General features: G+C 39.9%; 1 protein-coding gene across 1 annotated transcript in view; it reads left to right on the top strand.

Annotated features, from left to right (window-relative positions):
- LOC117251449 (glypican-6-like) overlaps positions 1-17,982 on the top strand; it is a 154,178-nt gene that overhangs the window by 131,813 nt on the left and 4,383 nt on the right. The window contains exons 7-8 of the mRNA XM_033617740.2: positions 14,450-14,586; positions 16,838-17,013. Coding sequence (XP_033473631.1) covers positions 14,450-14,586; positions 16,838-17,013 — 313 coding nt within the window. The remainder of the gene's footprint in view (positions 1-14,449; positions 14,587-16,837; positions 17,014-17,982) is intronic.

Here is a 17,982-nt window from a genome sequence, read left to right as displayed (position 1 = left end):
ATAAACAACCAAATGCTGAAGTTGGATTGCATTGCTCTGGAAATTTTTGCCGTTTCAAATTCATGTTGAAAACACACTAACATGGTGTATTAAAGGGACAGTTCACTCCAAATTCAAAAACATATTGTTCCTCTGATCTGTAGTCCTATTTATTGATCCAGATTGTTTTTGTGTGAGTTGTGAAGTGTTGGAGATATGGGTTGTAAAGATGTCCACCTTCTCTCGAATATAGCACTCTGCTTGTGCTCAAAGCGCCAAAAAAATACATTTGAAAAACTCAACAGCAATGTCTCTTGGCAGAAATCATCGTCTGGTTACTCAAAATAATCCACAGACTTTGTTGTGAGCAGTTTCATGTAGGAACTATTTTCTTTCTACCAAACTACACTTGTCAACCGTATCACTGTGCAAAAGTGAGCGTGCATCTACTGCTAGCTCACTTAGCACCAGTGAGCTAACTAATATTACAGCTCAGCTGAGGAGGGCACCATTAATGTTTGTATCTTGCACAGTCACAGTCCTCTTGTCCATTGGTAACCGGGTCATGATTTCTCAAAAGAGACATTGCTGTTGAGTTTTTCAAATGTATTATTTGAGCACCACAAGTTAAGTGCACTCTTATTCCAAAACAAAGAGAAGGCAGACATCTCTACGGCTGATACCTCCAACACTCAGCAACTCACACCAGAACAAGATAACTAGCACTAGAGGTAAGAGGACCATATTCATTTTTGGATTTGGGGTGAACTGTCACTTCTATTGAGAGCAAATAATGAGGAGGTTAAGAGTTAATTTGCCCATTCTGAAAATACAGTCATTATTTTATAATGATTTGATGAAAATGATTCAGTTTTTTCTTTTTGTAATTTGCCATCATCTTGACCATTATAAGTACAATTTGTGAATCTCACAGTTCCTCCCCTCTTAAAGTAAAATCAGAGGCCAAGTCAGCCAGCAGTCATAATGCCAAGACTACAGTTTCTCACAAAAGAAGCTCAGTGATTTTATTCAAATCATCCATGCATCGTCCCCGCTCTTTCTCTGCTGGTGCCATAAAGGCTCTGCTACTTTTCATATCTGTCAATACATTAATGAGGCACATTGGCCCCATTACACTCTAGGCTGCCTGCCTCTCTGGGGAACAAGGGCAGCAGGGAGAGAGCAGGCCTGCTGATGATTGCTCTGTTCTCCACAGAGCATAGCTTCCCTTTAATCATCTCCCTTTTTCAAACTTCTCCTATCGTGGCCTTGGGCGAATCACCAGCGCAGACTCACCACTGTTTCATCAATATTCTGTCATTTTTTTTGCACCGTGGGATCATTGTGTGATGCATTCTGCTCACTATGATACACCACGTTGCTTAAGTGTGGAGATACCTTGGGACTGAGCAAATGGTTTGAGGCAATATTATGTAAAACGGGCCGGTGAGAATGTCCTATTGTCCATTGACAGTATGTAAATATTACATGAGCTACTACAACACAGAGAAATTTGTCATTTAAAAGAGAAAAGGCCTGATTGTGACATGTGAAAAATGGGCAAAAATGCAATTTGCTAGAGGCCAGTTAAGGTTGGACTCCACCAACACTTGTGTATTGACTCATTTTAGCCACTGGGTTACCACAGATGTTCCTAAAATCACAACAGATAGCTGCAAGTCATTAGTTTTCAGCCACTTTTTTTTTAAAATGTAATGCATTTTGGGGGATTATTACTCAGTAGAGTGATCAAACCTGATCAAATTAGCCTAAAGAGACCAAAGTGGGTTTGTAGTTATGCATCTCTTGTAACAACACAGCTTCTGCATCTATTTTTGGAAACAGCGTTATCTTTTTCTTTTTTATGTGTGTTTTTCAAGGTACACAGAGATTCACCGTCACATTAAATTAAAGGCATGATGAATTATTTGTCTTACAACACTTATGAAGTAGAAGTTGAAAATAAAGTTATGCCTCCAGGGTGTCGCAGGACTGAGCGATTCAATTCAGTATCCGGCTTTCTCTCACCAAAGTGTGGAATCAAAAACAAATTTGACAACATGGCCAGACAGTATGGCAGCAATATAATGTACGCTTGCAACTACATCAATGCGCTGTAAAGCAGCAGTTTTTAAATCGTAAGATAAGTGTAAGACTGATAAGTAATAAATATTCATTTCTTTTGTTTGTTTGTTGCCTCAATAGTATCTGTATCCTCCCCTCAGTCCCTGTCAGATATACCATTAAAATGGATCGCACAGCATTTCTGCTACTGTTCAAAACCTGGGCTGCAAAATCAAAACAAATGCAAAATAATGGCCAGTTTTGAATAACAATAGAATTTCACTTTATGTCAAATATCAACTCCCAGGAAGCAGCGTAATAACAATCTCGCAGCACTGTCAGTGACAGTGCTGTCACCAAGAGATATAAGAAAGATATATGCACTGCTGCCGCTGAGGCTTTGTCGTGATGTCCGTGTTAAATCATGTCGTTGTATTCTGCTGTGGCAGATTTATGCCAGCACATAATCAGCTGTAATCAAGGGAAACAAGGAGGGTGGCTCCGGCTGAGAGTTGAAAAAAGGGCAATGGGCCACAGAACGATGCTAAAAATGGCTTTATCATGAACACATGGAAGTGTGGCCCGGCAGCAGAGGACAGAAGCCACCGCTGCGCTGTCATATCCAACCACATTTTTAGATTGCAAGTGATTGTGCTGTTTTCTAACCATGATTTGCTTTGGTGTAGCTTTCCCATCTGTGTGAGTAGTGCAAGATAAACAGCTGGGCAATGTCTTTCTAGTCTCATCTATTGTGAAGCCGCAGAGGGGAAACATATTTGCTTCTGTCCCCTGTTGATGGGTATTGATTGGATGAAAACAGCCCACATCTATATGCACTCTGGTAGTTACCTGCTCCAAGCAACACTGCCAGTCACCTTTGAGGTGAATGTATCCAGACAAGGACAAAACAAGACCTGACAAAGGGGGGGGGGGGGGGGGGGGGGCTGCTACTGAAAACATTATCACAGAGGTCATTTACTTGGTATGCTTTGGCCTAGCCAATATTATTTCTACTCTACCGATTTTTAATGTGCTAAAAGTGCTTTAGAGTCCAGATGGCAGGTCTTGGTTGAGAGGATCTGCTGTTTATGGGTAGACCTGAACCAATGAGGAGGACTTTATGACGTGTTAGACACCAGATTAAATAGCCGTGTCCAGGGACATGCACCCACACGGCGTCAGCACCCTGATACTCGACACTGTGGCAGTCGATCTGTTGGCTACATGACCACACAGCGCTCCCGGGCTGAGACAGGAGAGTGTATTAGTTTTTCGGACTGGCTCGGTCAACAATATAACGTGATCAAGAATGTGATGAAGAGGCAGAGTTATTCTTACTGTGGCCTTCCCCCTTGTGAGAAACTATTCTGCCCGTCCTCAAAGTGGTCACTGGTCAGGGAGAGACTCACTGCATGGCCAAGGTCTTGGTATGAGCAGAACCGACTCCCTGACCTCTGTAATTGAGATGCAGGAAGAATACTGCATTCGTATCAAATGAAAAACTATTTTAACGCAGACAGGAGGAGCAGTTGCCAGGGAAAATAAGTTGATCGAGGAGTTGTCTGCCCCTTGTGGTTTAGTGGTAAGACCTGCTGCAGAGTCTATGATTAGATTGAACATGCACTAATTTAGCTCAGACTTGCAGCAGAGGGATATACTCTGTGTCAAGCTGCGACGACATCCCCAGATAGTTGCTTGAAAAAGGACTAATTGTTAATTTAACAAGATAGAGGTGTTATAACTAGAGTGAGACAGAATGCCTGATAAGCTGGGGTTTTTGTGTGTGTGTGTGTGTGTGTGTGTGTGTGAGCGAGAGAAAGGGAGATTTAGCAGCTGACAGAGCAGCCAGCTGAACACTGTAGGTCAGCTTTGGCAGCGCTGTGAGCGTGATGTGTTTTGAGACTAAAAGTTACAGAGATAGTCTGACCACATTTTTTTTTTTTTTTATTGAAAGGCAGATAGCACGTCCGGGCATCATCCCACAGCCAGATAAGAGCTTAGGCGGCTGACATTGTGCTGTTGCCAGGAGTGTGACTGCAGCTTCAAAGCCGGTGACACGTCAGCTTTTGATCTGAGAATAGGCAAGGGCATCTGAAAACCACTGGTCAAAGCACAGTTCGCTCACACGTCTGTGCTGAGCTGAAAGGTGGCGCACAGCTGCCACCCCGTTAACAGAAATACCCATGACTTGCCTGTTTACGTGCGACAACAAGACCGATGATAAATATTGCAAGAAATGCTTGGAGTATCTGTAAACACAGACTTTAAGCCTGCTCACGCCATTATCTCGTTGACTCATGCTGCTGTTTTTGGAAATAATTATTCTCCGTCAACAATTCCTCATGTTTGTCCATTCAAGCTATTCAATTACTTTTTTACAGCTGGTAAACATTGTATTGTATATCCAGTATGTTTGGGTAGATGTATTTGATGGGGGGAAAAAAGCAAAGGTGAGGATATGTTGGGATCATGGCACGTCAAGCTGTGTGAGCTGTAATACATTATGTGCTACTTTTCAGCTCTGTTTACAGCTGAATTAATCTTCTGGCTGTTTGGTAAACTTCCTGTTTCCCTGCTTCTAAGGAGACAAAGCAGGTATAGACAGAGAAGGAAATTCTAGATGATTGATTTGAGTGCATTTATGACTGAACTGAATCATACATTAAAGGAACAGTGTGTCAGATTTAGGGGGATTTAGTGACATCTAGTGGTGAGGATTGCAGATTGCAACCAGCTGAAACTTGTCCTGGTTAGAATTCCATCAGTGTTCATTGCTCAGAAGAAGTTTTTATTGGGAGCTGGATTATCTGCAGAGGTCTTTATGTCTTCAAAACAAATGGATGAGGCAAAAAAGGTAAACTTATTGAATACTGAATTACTGAAGAAATCAGTGTTTCTCCAACTCTGTTCAGCATGTGATGGATGGGCAGGTAGCCCAGCACCTGCTCTTGTGTGGTCGCCTTTTTTCCTTACTTAAGATCCAGACATTAAGAGTCTAGTTAGCTGCTGAGGTCTCTTCCCCTCCCAGGGTGCTTTCACACCTGCCCTGTTTGGTTTGGTTCAATCAAACTCAAGTCAGTTTGTCCCCTAAGTTAGTTTGTTTGGGCGGGTGTGAACACAGCAATCGCACTCAGGTGCGCACCAAAACAACCCGACTGAGACCTTCTTGAAGAGGCCGTCTTGGTCCGGTTACAAACAGAACATGTTCCGACCTCGATCCAAACCATCTGCAGTTGCATTACGCATTTATTGGGTAAAAGACGCATGAGTCCTGGAGGATTATTAATGTGCACCTCCTCCTGTACTGCCTTAATATGCACATTCAGCACATCCAGTGCATCAAAACATTGTTTTCTAGTTGGAGCCGCGCCTCGTTTTCAAACTGTATGGTTTGACTAAAATGAACAATGACAGCAATATAGCCCACGATGACCAGCGCTAAAATCAACCTGCGTAGTTGCTCCTCCATTGTGACATTAGAAAGTGTCACATTTATCTTGCAAGTGTACTCTTCTTCAGCGTTTTGTTTACTTCCTGGATTTTTCCCACATGGAAATTCTGACCAATCAAGAGCAGCTTTCTCACACAAGGCATTTGATCTGGTCCGCTTGTAAATGCTGCCGTGAGAACATGACCCAACTCTAGGCAATTATGCATCTTTGTAACAAAACTAGTCCCTAATTCAGACCAAAGCAAGACAACTCTAGGTCTGAAAGCACCTAAAACTAACGCAGTATATAATAAAGCAGTTTCACATACTCTGCTCGATGCAGAAGGGCTGCTGACTACAGTGGCCGACGCGAGAACACCAGTGGCCCTATCTAAAGCCAGGAGTTTGTCCGTTTCAGGCTACTGTAGGAACATGGCAGTACAACATGGTGGACTCCATGGACTAGAGGCCGCTCCCTATGTCGAGATACATATATATATGGCTCAAACATACTTATATAATATGCCATCTCTGAAAATATATCCCTCTGGACACTTTATGTGGCAGAAAAAATACGAGTAATTACCATTATGCTCTGCAGCTCATTTCCATTGTTGTACTGGAGGAGAAAAGATGGAAGAGGGCAGATGCTGTACAGTCCAGAGTCGACTGAGCGCACTCTGTTATATCACAGTTGAAAGAAAGACCGGGGGCCTTTTTCCCACAAAGCTTTTTAGAATAGAAGTCTGGTCTAAGATCACGAGTCAGCTAGCCATGAAAACTTCACTTTCACTTAGGACTATGGTAAGAGAGAGGAAGACCAAAGAAAGAAGAGACCAGCGTCAAAGCAAGGGGGCCAGCGGAAAAACAGCATGGAGTAATATATGGTTCCTGACAGGAAGCAGGGAGACAGAGGGCGAAAGATAAAAAATATGGCTGAGGAGGAAGAGCAGGCAAAGTTACACCTTGCTGCAGCTTTTCATCCTCAAGGTTTAAAATGGTGCTTTATCATGCATCCGTCCTTGTTTAAGCCAAACACAAGAACATTCAAAGGGTAAGTCTGGTGAGATTTTGTATTTTTGGCGTTGTTATCAAGTCCCATGAAAAGATGTGAACCAACAATGAATTAATCCTTTCATTATCTCTGTAGAAAAAGTCTGATATAGCTCGCAGTATTCCTCTGTGCCCTGAAGCTGTATTGTTGTCCAAAAACTTAAAATCACATCAGCTGGACGCACTGGGTGACATATTCCTTTATTACAATAAACACAGCTTCTGTATTTAATTTTGAGTCAATCTCACATCAGTGTTGTAGTACACAAAATCAGTCACAGTCTTAAGCGCGCTTTTTGGAGGTCTCGTCTCAGACTTGGCCGCAGTTTAACTTGGTCTTGTCTTGGCTTCAGTCAAAGAGAACTCTGGATTTTATTTTAAGACCAGTCAAGACCACAACTGCAGGGATATCAGTATATAACCAATAACTTTACTCATTTCTAATTTGAGACTTTTATTACTGTTGATGGCTTCACATTTTTCATGATAATAAAAGAGGAAATGTCAAGGAATCTTCTAGGGCTGGGCAATATATTGGTATATTGATATCATGAGACTTGATATCGCCGTTGATTTTGTATTGCAGTTGTAAGTGTTGAGAGTTGCAACAATTTAAGTAGTTTTTTAAGAAAGAAAAAGTAAAGAATCTTTGATTCTAGCATCTTAAATGTGATATTTTTTTTCTTGTTTCTTTACTCCCCTATGACAGTAAACTGAATATCTTTGGGTTGTGGACAAAACAAGACATTTGAGGATGTCATTTTGGGCTTTTGGGAACACTGATCAACATTTTTTACCATTTTCTGACATTTTATAAACCAAACAACTAAACGATTAATTAAGAAAATAAACAACAGATGAAAATAATTGTTAGTTGCAGCCTTACTTTACCCTCCTGGTCAATATATCTACATTACTGGTAATAATTTGTTTTTAAAAAAAGAATCTCATTGTGTAAATGTTTTGTGAAAGCACCAATAGTTGACGCTACAGTGTTGTTGCAACATCGATAATGAGGTATTTAGTCAAAAATATTGTGATATTTTTATATCACCCAGTCCCAGAATCTTTGTTTTCTGTGGATGTTTTTGTGTGAATGTGGATCGTTCCACACTTTATCGTAAGTGTGCGCTGCAGTGTTGGACTCGGTCTGACTGCTCGGTCTCGATACACTCTGGTCTTGGACATGTCTCGGACTTGTTTAGTATGTCTTGACTTTGACACTATCCCACATACACCAACCTGCACCTGTGAATACTCACCTGAGCACCAAATGTGTATTAATCCGCGGCTAAAAATAGTCCCCAACAAAAGCACTATTTACTCCTGTTTGAGTAACATTTGCTGATGCTAAATCCAACAGATGGGTTCCAGGAGTCATAAAGTATTGAACACGAGATAAAAGCAGTGTTAATTTTGATCTTTTGTTGGGATTTATTGACTAATAAAGCTAGAATAATGCCACACTTCTCCTTTACATTATAATTTTCACTGATGTGTTCAGTATATTGTGCAAAGTGAAAGACAAATCCCTAAATCCCTGATGTGAACATGTAGCAGAACTACTATACTGTGAGTCAAAGACAACTGGGTTCTCTGTTTTATAATGAATGAAAATTATATTAAACTGTTAATACTAAAATGGTAAACCCAGTTGCCTTTGACTTAATAAATATCTATCCAGATGACTGAGAACCTTAACAGTCCTTAATGTGTAGCAGAATACTGTATCGCAGTTTGTTCATTAAGACATCTCCAGACATGCATTTTTACAAAATTGTAGGGAACATGATATATCATGCCTTTAAGAAATATAGAATATAGATGATGCGATGCATAAAACAGAACGAGAGCAAGGCCATGTGAGGCCCTGTAGGATGAGCCTCCCTTGTAAAGACCTTGGCAAAGCGGAGATTTATTCTGTTCTTTCTTTTAATGTAAAACAGTAGAAGACAGAAACTGACACAACATTAAGGTGTGACTTCACAAAGATGTGATGGTGCTATTATAGTCATTTGCGAAAGAGATAAAAAGAGAGGAATCAGGTTATGTAAAAGAAAAAAATAAGAAGTATGATATGGTAAGTGGGGTTGTACTGTAGGTAAAATCAATTATTTAATTACATTTATCACTGTGAAAACCAAAACTTCTCCAATGAGCAGGTCTTTTTTCCTGCAGCACTGGAGTAAGTCCTCCTATTTAGCATTCATAAGTGGGATATTAGATTTAATAAATGGGTTTTAACACACTAAAATGTAAGCAGATCTAAGTGTTTATTAATATACAGTACTGGTCAACAAATATAACTCCTGTGTAACTCCCAAGTGGAGTCTGGTGAATCAGTGACAGCATACAGTTATAAATGTGACATATACTGTACATTTTAACAGTGGTTCCCAACTAGTGGGTCATGGTCCAAAAGTAGGTCCCAGGTCCATTCCGTATGGACTGAAGTGACTCACAAATGTGTCAAGTTTGTAAAAAACACACTTATTTTTAAGTACAGTGAATTTCCAGCACAGAGCTTTTATTTTGAAGTGCCGTTTCCTGCTGTCGAGCAAGTTACTAATGGACACCTACCTGACAGAGACAGCAAACTAGCACGATGACATGGCCAAATGCAAGTATGACGCTGAATGTATTAAACTGTGTGGACCTTGAACTAATGACTAAGGAGAAATCTGGATCCTGTGGCTGGACCAATAGGGAACCACTGCATTACTGTATTATAAACCATTTATGAAATGTTTGTGTACAGCTCATTAATACTTAATATGGGGACTTAAAGCAAAATGTTAAATATTTCAGATAGTCTAATGGACTTTTAAAAGATTTGTTTATCTTAAGATATACAAGTATTTTTGGGAACACTTCCGATAATGGTCAATGTCTGTATTGTAAGCGCATTTAAGAGACATTGTAATACATATGTAAGGCTTTACACATGTTTATAATCATGCATGACAACTTATAAGAAGGTTTATTTAATGTTATATAAGGCAGACATAATGTATTTAAAGTTAAAAGAGAAAAAAATCCTGTTTTATACACCACATTATAATTACCATCACCTCAGAGAGTTATAGACACCTAGAGAACTGCTCTATCATAACAATTTATACATTCTGAGTTACTGTAAAGGAATAATGGCCCGTACACTTAAATAATAATACACTGCGGCATGACTTTGTGAGCTGTAAGTAAAGGGACAGCACTGCGTAAGGTTACTTTAATACAATTATGAGGACATATTTGCAGTATTTGCTGGCTGCAAGTAAAGTGTAAGCTATAAAAAACTTCCATGATCATTAAAGTCATCTTTATTTTCCAATTTTGGAATACAGGCTGAGCAGAAAACATAGATTTCATGTTATTGGTTGTCGGTTGAATGACTTGAGGTAATATTCGGTTTATAATTGTTAAAAAGTGAAGTTTACAGCATTTCCTCGCTGCTGGATAAAAGCCTTAAACTGTGACTGCACTGATTTTGGGTTGAAAGAGTTATTTTTCAATTTATCTTTACCATGTGTAGCTTGGCTGAGCTCACATGCTGACTTACAATAGCACACTGCTTCACTCTCTTTTGCACACCTGACCTTGGAGGTTTCCCAGTACGACCTCAGTCTCTCTGCTATTGGCTACAGTGTTTAGTGTGATGGTGTTATTGTCAGTTTAATGAAAATGTGAATTGTATGTTTTGGAAAAATTCTGAACGTATGATACAATATATCCATCACTTATGATACTCTGTAAACCCTGTTCAAAGTTTTCATTTCACTAAGAGGGTTCCTGGTCCGAACCCAGTGTGGGGGAGCCCTTCTGTGCAGAGTTTGCATGTTCTCCTCAGCGTGTGTTCCCTCCGGCCTAACAGGTTAAGCGGTTACGGAAAATGAATGAATGAATGAGTTTTATAAAGCCAATGAATGCATTATGTCTTGTGAATGGTCTTATAATGCATTAAAAACATGACATTCATAGAAAGTGTTATCTATTTTTTGATCACTTTAATCTTTATAGCCTTCATACACTCACAAGTAAAGCATACAATCGAAACTACAACTGTAACGTGGAAGTTACTCTTAGTTAACAAAGTTACTCTAACTTGTAATGCAAAATACAGTACTTGTCATTAAAATTAAATATTGCCAATATTTTTATTTTTAAAGAATTCAATTCATTTCAGTTCAATAGAACTTAATTTATCCCTAAGGAAATTCTTGTTCCAGAGAAGGCTTCAAATTACAGTAACAGTAAGTACAGTAGCCACAATTTAATATTCACAACCAGAACAACCAGTGAGTTCCCCGGGTCAGGGTCACTCACTGGGCCCAGTTTTAGAAACAACAGAGCATGAAATATCTGGCAAAATATACTAGATAAGAAGTGTTTTCAAGGAGCAAAAGCAAAACCAGTGCCTAATAGAGTAACAATAGGAGTAAGATAATTGTAAGAGTTACAAAAAATGAACTAAAATGGTGGAAAAAGCAGACTGCACCTGATAATCAACGTCATATTGAATATGATATAACAAGCCCTTCTGTGCAGAGTCTGCATGTTCTCTCAGTGATCAGTCTCGCGTGACCAGCCTCCCTTACCTCAGCCAGCGTGCTGACATCATCGGCGTCTGTGTAAGGGACTAAGGGTACTCCGGCTTCCTCCCACAGTCCAAAGACATGCAGGTTAATTGGTGACCCTAAATTGTCCATATGTGTGAATGTGAGTGTGAATGGTTGTCTGTCTCTATGTGTCAGTCCTGTGATAGTCCGGCGACCTGTCCAGGGTGTACCCTGCCTCTCATCCAGTGTCAGCTGGGATAGGCTCCAGCCCCCTTGTGACCCTTAACAGGATAACAAGAAAGAATGAATGAATTCTAAAAGGCACAAATACTGTACATACCAGAGAATAACCTTCCTAAAGTAAATCTTACTTATATCACGTACAAGGTTTTCTAATGTCATACTGTCCTTCCAAGAGCAAACACTTAAAGGGAACACAAGATATTTATAATCTATGCAATACTTATGACTGTCAAAGACTTATAAGACGATTTGAAAAATGAAAGCGAGAGACAGGAAAGCTCAGGGAAGAGAAATCCTAGACTAGATCCAAACTGAAGTTACAGTGTAGCAATCAGAACTTGTTTATTGGCTGTCAAAGGTGTTGATGTAATATATTACATGTATAATAATGAAAAGTAATAATGTATATCATATGAAGTAATAGTGCAGCTAATGTAGGTGAATATTTGTGTCAGTGTTCTTTGTTTGTTCCAGTAAACCTAATGCATTTCCCCCATTTTCTGTCAAACAAGAAATATGAGAGTTTATATCAAAGCATGACAGGAAACCAAATCCCTCAGTTTTTCAGAAAATTCAAAATTACCAAATTTGGAGACTCATGTTTTTTCACTTGACAGCGATAAGCACATTTATGTGCTAAGCAGGAGTGTGTGTGTGGAAATATGGGTATGTGTCATATTTAAAACATCACTATCAGTATAAAAAAATTCAGTGGAAAACATCTGCACAGCTTATGCATAGAGAAGTCTTTCCCCAGCACTTCTAATACCTTAAGATGCATACTGTATGTTGGCAGTGTTTTAATATTTTACTAATGAAGTTCACAAGCTCATGAGGTCCTTTGAAGGGGAAAATTATAATACATATGATCATGGCTCGCACATCCAGTGCGTAAGTGTTTCTATCAACTGCCTTGTCAGCCCTTATTAGAGAACCATAGGTATCACACACTAATAACACCTTTAATGTCACCATGAATTGAGATAGCTATCACACTTGATGATAATAGTCATCTGTTCCGTTGTCACTGAAAACAAATACACTGTAATATCCTGACGTGAGGGGAACAGGGGGGCTGTTTTGCCTGTGATCTTCATTGTGATTTTTAATGAGAATATCAACCCTGTCAGTAATAGGCAGGCTGATTATAATGAGGATGGCTGCTCCACACACACTTGCTCTCTCCTTCCCCACATACCATCACCGTACCGGGTTGATAATGTGGACACTGTTTCCCTGTTAATACTGTAGATTTGTGTGGAGGCAAGCCTTTCATTAGCCTTCCTAATTGCATCTGTTGCCATGGCAAGTGAAGTCTTCACATTAGACAACATGCAGATTCATGTAAATGTGACGTTTGACATGAAAGAAACATCATTAGTAAACATAATTGGGTTCAATTTGAAATGTATTTTCTCACTTTGGTTCCCTCTGTGTTTCCCCTTTTTGGTTGCTTTCATGTGTCGCCCATTCCTCAAAGACATAGTGCCATCTAGTGAGCACTGCAGCTGGTTGCATGCCAGGGCTGCTTGTTGCAGTCGTATTATTTATTCATGGGCAATGCGCAATGAAGTGAGAGGCAGACTTTTCCCAGAGGCATATTTATTATTGTGAGAAAGGGCTCAGCTTTCTCTCTTCTTTTTAAACTCTTCTCCTTTAAGCACTGGACTTTTGAGGTTTTTTCAAGTACTTTTATTTAGATCTCAGTGGATTTCTTTAAGTTATCCGTCTCAATTGGGAGTTTTATACAACTGCTAAGACTACGTGTTTGTTGTGGTTCGTTGCAATAGGAGACCTTAAGTGTTCAGTCACTCTGAGTACAGCTTTATGTAGGATATTATAGGATATTGTGAAATGTGATAATTAAGCCATTGTTAACCATCTCAGCCCATTAATCAAGGGAACTGTTCATCTATTTTTAGCCACATTAAACATGGCAGTGCTGTGTTTAGTGGAGGTGCTAATTAAATATTTGCATTACCTAAAGGTGAGTTTGTCATTCCCGGTTTAATTCACACTTTTCACAGGTCCTGGTTTTGCCAGCAGATCCCGAGAAATACTGCGAATCTCTCACTTGTTAAACTAAACTTAATGTGCGAGGTTTAGTCAAACATTGCCAGTCAATCTCTTGCATTGAGTGCAGCCTTGACCCTCTGGGCAGTATCAGAGCTGCTGAAGTGCTTTGGCATCAGTGTGACAGGATTAACACATCAAAAGCAGAGTCAGGGCCTACAGCAGCGTCACACAGTCAGTACAGCACCTTTCATGTTCTGCTCAGGTTCACTACAATTTCACGTAAGCCAACAGCAAGTCAGACGGAAAAAGATAATGGGGCCAACCTGCTGCTATCAGGCTTTCCCTCAGCTTCACTGAAATATGTCAAATTCTGTGTTTGATGAAAGATTGGAGTTCAACAGGCTCAAGTCAGGAAACGATATCTGACTGTGTCACATGGCCAGGATGCAAAGGAGCATTTAAGTCTGACATTCAAGCTGAAATTATTGCTGCGAGCCTGCATGGTCTTACTTTTCATGATGCAAACATTCGATAGTCGATGCGGAGGGAAAATTAAACCCAAATCATTTTTTTGGAGAGTCAGAGACAGTTAAGATGTCTCAGGGTTAAATCCCAAGATTTATAATCCCTTTGATAAGATGCGGTAGTAAGTGATGGTGGGGCAGTTTTATAATGAGTTCACAAATGAGATGACTTTTAAAAAGACTAAAGCTCAGTTGGTTAAGTCGACACAAATGCGAGATTCATACCTAACGTTTGTCATCTACCAGAAACTTCAAGGTTATCTTTCAGTGCATGTATTTTCTCTCAGATGCGTTTGCAAGGATATATGGTAATTAGGAATATTGTTGTAATGCTTTGAGGGCTACAGCGTAAATAAAGGAGTGAGGGTGTGTGGGAGGGTTGTCAGCAACTTGTTAAAGAAAAGGCATCAGTCACACTCTGTGCTATCTTTTTTACTTATGTTCATGCTTGGGATAAATAATGTCTTATTAAAACAGATTGTGTACCAATGTGCGTGTTTCTTTTTTATATTTCCAGCTGCTGCAACTACACTGGAACACAGACTTTGTTTCCCCGTATTGTAACGACCCCTGTCTTTGCTTAGGTGGTCGACATAAAAGAAAAACTGAAGCTGTCAAAGAAATTTTGGTCCAACCTGCCCGAGGCGATGTGTGTGGAGGACAGAGTGACCGCTGGAAATGCCAGCGATGAGGAGTGCTGGAATGGACACACCAAGGGCAGGTAAGTGCACCAGGGCCCGGGGACGAATGCAGACTAATACAAAAGGTTGCTGAGAAGTCCAAAGTCTGTTCAGCTTTGTTAATCAGTCTAATCCTGGAATTAAGAGCCAGATTATTTACTTTCACAGATTTAAACTAAGATGCACAAGAGCTTGGCATACTTGGCCTGTTATTCATCAACTAAACAAATAGGAAGCTGATCATTCTGCATTGGATTCTCTCTTTAGTGTATGTTATAATTTGCTTCTCAAAAGGCTTTTTGCATTTTTGTCAGTGTTGTTTTATGAAACTGTGTTTTTATTCTTATTTAAAATGTGCAACCAGCATGGTGCGCCCCGGTTCTGATTTCACTTTCAAGGAAAATATTTGCGTAAGCGCTCCAAATGCCCGCAGCCATGGCTGAGGTCACAGTGAATTGATTTCTGCTCCTTTCATTCATGACATCAACGGTACGATCAAAAGACGTTCACTCAGCATTCACATTTTAAATTCTTTGAATAAAGCTTAAAGCTGACCATTTAACCCTGCGTATTGATATTGGATCTGGAAGCTGCTGCTATTTTCTGTGAACAAAAAACTATCACCAGTGGAAATGTTTCCAAGATTTCAGAGGTGTATATCACCCACAGTGACCTGGGCTTATGGGAAACAAATGCTGTTGTGTGGAATGCCCTCACATGATGGCCTGCTGCTTATTTATCAGACAGGAATGCAGGCAGCTGACATGTTTTCCCCAGAGAAATGTCTCCCAAGTGTGTCAGAACGTTACCCCACATGATTTGGTCAAGTTTTGCAAACGTTACAACCTCAAAGAGCTATTCTCAAGTGCTGTATGAGGATTAGACGCATAGCTTAAGACAACAAAACATCTTGTCCTCAGTCTACCCTCAGCTTTTCTCTGGTCATTCTTAAAGACTTCAGATTATGAGAATTCAGAGAGCTCAGAGTCTTTAATAAGTTTGTCTGGAGTGTTCAGTGGATTCTTTCTCCTTTTTAAAAACGTAATATACACAGGGTGTCTACAGGTACTTAAAAAGTCTTAAAATGTTTTAAATTCAGATTCAATGGTTCTTAAATATTTTTGGGCACATTACCACAAAAATTTCTCCAGCCTGACAGATCCAGTGAGCGTTTACAATCATTGGACAAACTAAATAATTGCAATAATGAATAGTATTTAGGACAGTGATAAGGTTTTGTTTTCTTTTTACATTAAACAAATTAAACTTAAACTCACCTAAATGTTGTCATTTTTCCTTACTGTTCATTTTGAACTGACATCAGCGTGTTGACTTGGAAACACGTGTGTCACACACATATACACACACACACACATATATATAGGCTATATAATGTGTGTTTCCATTGCAGATTTGGTCTTAAATTCCATATAAGGTGGTATTAAAAAGGTCTTAAAAAGTCTTAAATTTAACTTGGTTATATCTATAGACACCCCAATGTAACTGTTCTCTCAAAAAACGACAAGGCCAATGTTATGTATATTTTTTTAGTTGCGTACTTACATTATTCCATGTGTTTCAAACCATTTTTAAACCCTGAGAAATCTGTCATTTTAATCAAGAACATGGTTTGTTTGATTTGGCGTCATATCCCCTTTGCACATGCATGCATCAGGGTTGTAACTGCCTACAAAAAGCTCTAAAAATACTGGGATTTTAGGCTAAATGTTAAATTACCAAAGAAACAAGTTGACCCAACGTTAGCGCAACCTGGCTCCAGCCCCTCCCGTTCCAAACTGGGCCAGAGAAACACTCATTTTTAACAAGAAACTGCTTTATTCAGTGTTTTTACCAATTTAAATCACAGGATTTGTTTGTTTTGTAAAGGAGGAGACCTCTGTGATAATTCAGCTCCTGGCAAAAAGCTCCTGAACACTTGGATCTTAAGTTGTCAGAGAAAAAAGATGAGCATACATTAGCAGGTAGAGGGCTCGCACCGCCTCCACAACAAGCTGAACAGCATCGGAGAAACATAAATATGCTTTCTTCAGTGTTTTTACTGATTTAAATCACCAGGTCCGTGTGTTTGCCGCAAATTCGGCTCTGGAACAATAAACCTGAAGGAGTCCTAACCACGAGAAACTGACTGCAACAACAGCATTGCTACGTCTTTTATTTTTGCTTAGATTAAGAGACCCTAATGGCAGAAAATAACATTTTGTATGTTTAACAAGTTTCTTGTCAAAGATAAGACATCAAGTGTATTGTATTTGTTGTATCTCTAACCTAAAGGTACTTCCCTGAAGTCCAAAAGGATGGACTGACCAACCAGGTGAATAACCCAGAGGTGGTCGTGGACATCACTCGCCCAGACACCTTCATCCGCCAGCAGATCATGGCTCTGAGAGTGATGACCAACAAACTGAAAAATGCTTACAACGGCAATGATATCTACTTTCAAGACTCAAGTAAGCAATTTGCCTTTTCCCCATGCACAAACTGACAAGCTGCTTGTTTTTGTCTTAAGGCAGGAAATGTATTTTTAGTCTTTGCCCACTCCACCCAGGCTGGTTAAGTCTGTGCTCCAACTTGTCACTCATCTTGATAAGCTGTCTATTTTGAAATACTACCCAATCTTGAGGCGGAGGTAATCAGCATCAGTAAAGCCACAAGAGGCACTGAAGGAGCAAATAACTAACACAGGCGGTGAAACTCTGATGAAGACAGTTATGGAAAGATTTGGAGGCAGCGAATTCTCCTTCATTTAAATTCACTGCAAAAAAAGCCCATCTATCACAGGGAAAAGATTTGTTTCAACAGTCATACTGGAATTTGCAGAGAGCACTGAGTCACAAACAAATACAGACTGATATTGTATATGTCATTTTATAGTTGAAACTCCATTCATTGATTTTTTAGCTACTTGGGGGCATCAGAAACAAGCTGTGAACAAAACACTGACATACTGTATTATTACCTTTGGAGTTGATATGGTGAGCTTGTTAGCAGAACAGCATTAATAACAATTTGGAATTTGTGCTGAGTTGATGAAGTCCAATACTCTCCTTTTAGCTCTGTGTTGGGTCTCCACCACCTCTTGAGACAAATATCTGTCTGAATGCTCCAATATGTTCACCAGCTTGTTGCTAACTTTTTCTGCCTGCTGCTTGACGCTGGGTAGATTGCGTCCATAAATGACGCTAATGATGAGAATGATCATGAATGATGAGATTGATTAACCTTGAAATCCAGATGCCCCGCCCCTAGCAAATTCTAATTTGCTCTGCACGGGGATCTGGCCCCAACGAGCAGAGCCCGCTGAATCGCCTATCGGACCAATCAGATCAGTCTATCTGACAGAGGCGGGCTCTGGGCGGGCGTAACATGATGATGACAGCGCTGCGCCGTAGGAGTCCAAAAGTAAACAGCCAAGATGG

Source organism: Epinephelus lanceolatus, chromosome 14, assembly GCF_041903045.1.
Source record: "Epinephelus lanceolatus isolate andai-2023 chromosome 14, ASM4190304v1, whole genome shotgun sequence".
NCBI classification, from domain to species: domain Eukaryota; kingdom Metazoa; phylum Chordata; class Actinopteri; order Perciformes; family Serranidae; genus Epinephelus; species Epinephelus lanceolatus.
This window is presented reverse-complemented; position numbering and strand designations above follow the sequence as displayed.